Here is a 1,003-nt window from a genome sequence, read left to right as displayed (position 1 = left end):
GCTGGTGCGGACTGTGAGCTGTTTCCAGTGACCTTCATAGGTTTCTGGGCTGTAAACTGAGTAAGGAGTTGACCTGCAATTTTCAGAAGCTCAGTTACTTAAAAAAGAACTGTTTTTTTGCATAACATTCGACAGTTTATTGAAACACCACCACAGAAAGTGATGAAAAATGTTAAGTACAAACAGAGGCTACATTGATTTGTCGAGAAAAGAATGAGTTCCACATCTTATTTAAGAAAACAGCAAAAAAAGAGACTGATGAATAGATAGTATCTCCTAATGCAAAATAATCTGTCCCTACTTCTCACAATCCTCTTACCCATTTTAACCCATCCAAAATTATAGATAGGATATAGGCAGCTTCTCACCACATTCAGAGAATGACACAACTCTTTATAATGCCTTCATTGCCTTCTGTGCTTCATACCAGGTTCAAACTTTCCATCTTCATGACTCTTCTGAGGTTTCTATTTTTGAGGATTTAATTGCTTTTTAAAGAAACTACTCCTTTTTCTAAAAAGTACTGTTGCTTACATTTACAACTCTGTTTTATTCCTTCTTTTAGGATGATTATTCTCTTCATCCAAGGAAGCAACTGACCTTTGTTATTCAAATTCCTCTTTTAAAAAGCTTTTTTCCAAGAATTTCTTTACAGTTAATGGAAAAAGCTCTCAAATAACACACACTTTTTATTGTAGACTTCTACATCTCAGTGCTTGCAATAAAGCTGCATTAGGCCGGTATCTGTCCCTCAATCTCAGAACAGCTGAGCAAGAGCAAGGGAAAAATACCCAGTGACCTAGGCACAAGATGTAAATATCAAAGAATTGCTGAAAATTGAGACGGGTATATCTTAGGCCTTAAAGCTGAGAACAAACACTAAGCTTTTAATAATATTTAATTTTATAAATATTTTTGAGTAAGATATCAAAACCTTTACGGATAACTCATTTTACTTATGCTCACCTTATGTAGTCTTGGAAAGCTTTTACTACTTTTTTGG

General features: G+C 34.7%; 1 protein-coding gene across 1 annotated transcript in view; it reads right to left on the bottom strand.

The window, feature by feature from the left end:
* Positions 1-1,003, bottom strand: part of TRMT2A (tRNA methyltransferase 2 homolog A (S. cerevisiae)) — a gene marked incomplete at its 5' end in the record, with an annotated part of 7,753 nt that overhangs the window by 4,827 nt on the left and 1,923 nt on the right. The window contains 2 exon segments of the mRNA XM_009701813.1: positions 1-73; positions 967-1,003. The exon segment at positions 967-1,003 is cut by the window's right edge and continues 28 nt beyond it. Of these exon segments, the coding sequence (XP_009700115.1) occupies positions 1-73; positions 967-1,003 (110 nt within the window).

The sequence above is a fragment of the Cariama cristata genome, unplaced genomic scaffold, assembly GCF_000690535.1.
Source record: "Cariama cristata isolate BGI_N322 unplaced genomic scaffold, ASM69053v1 scaffold37486, whole genome shotgun sequence".
Lineage (NCBI taxonomy): Eukaryota > Metazoa > Chordata > Aves > Cariamiformes > Cariamidae > Cariama > Cariama cristata.
Note: the sequence above shows the minus strand (reverse complement) of the source record. Positions and strands in the feature narration are given on the sequence as shown.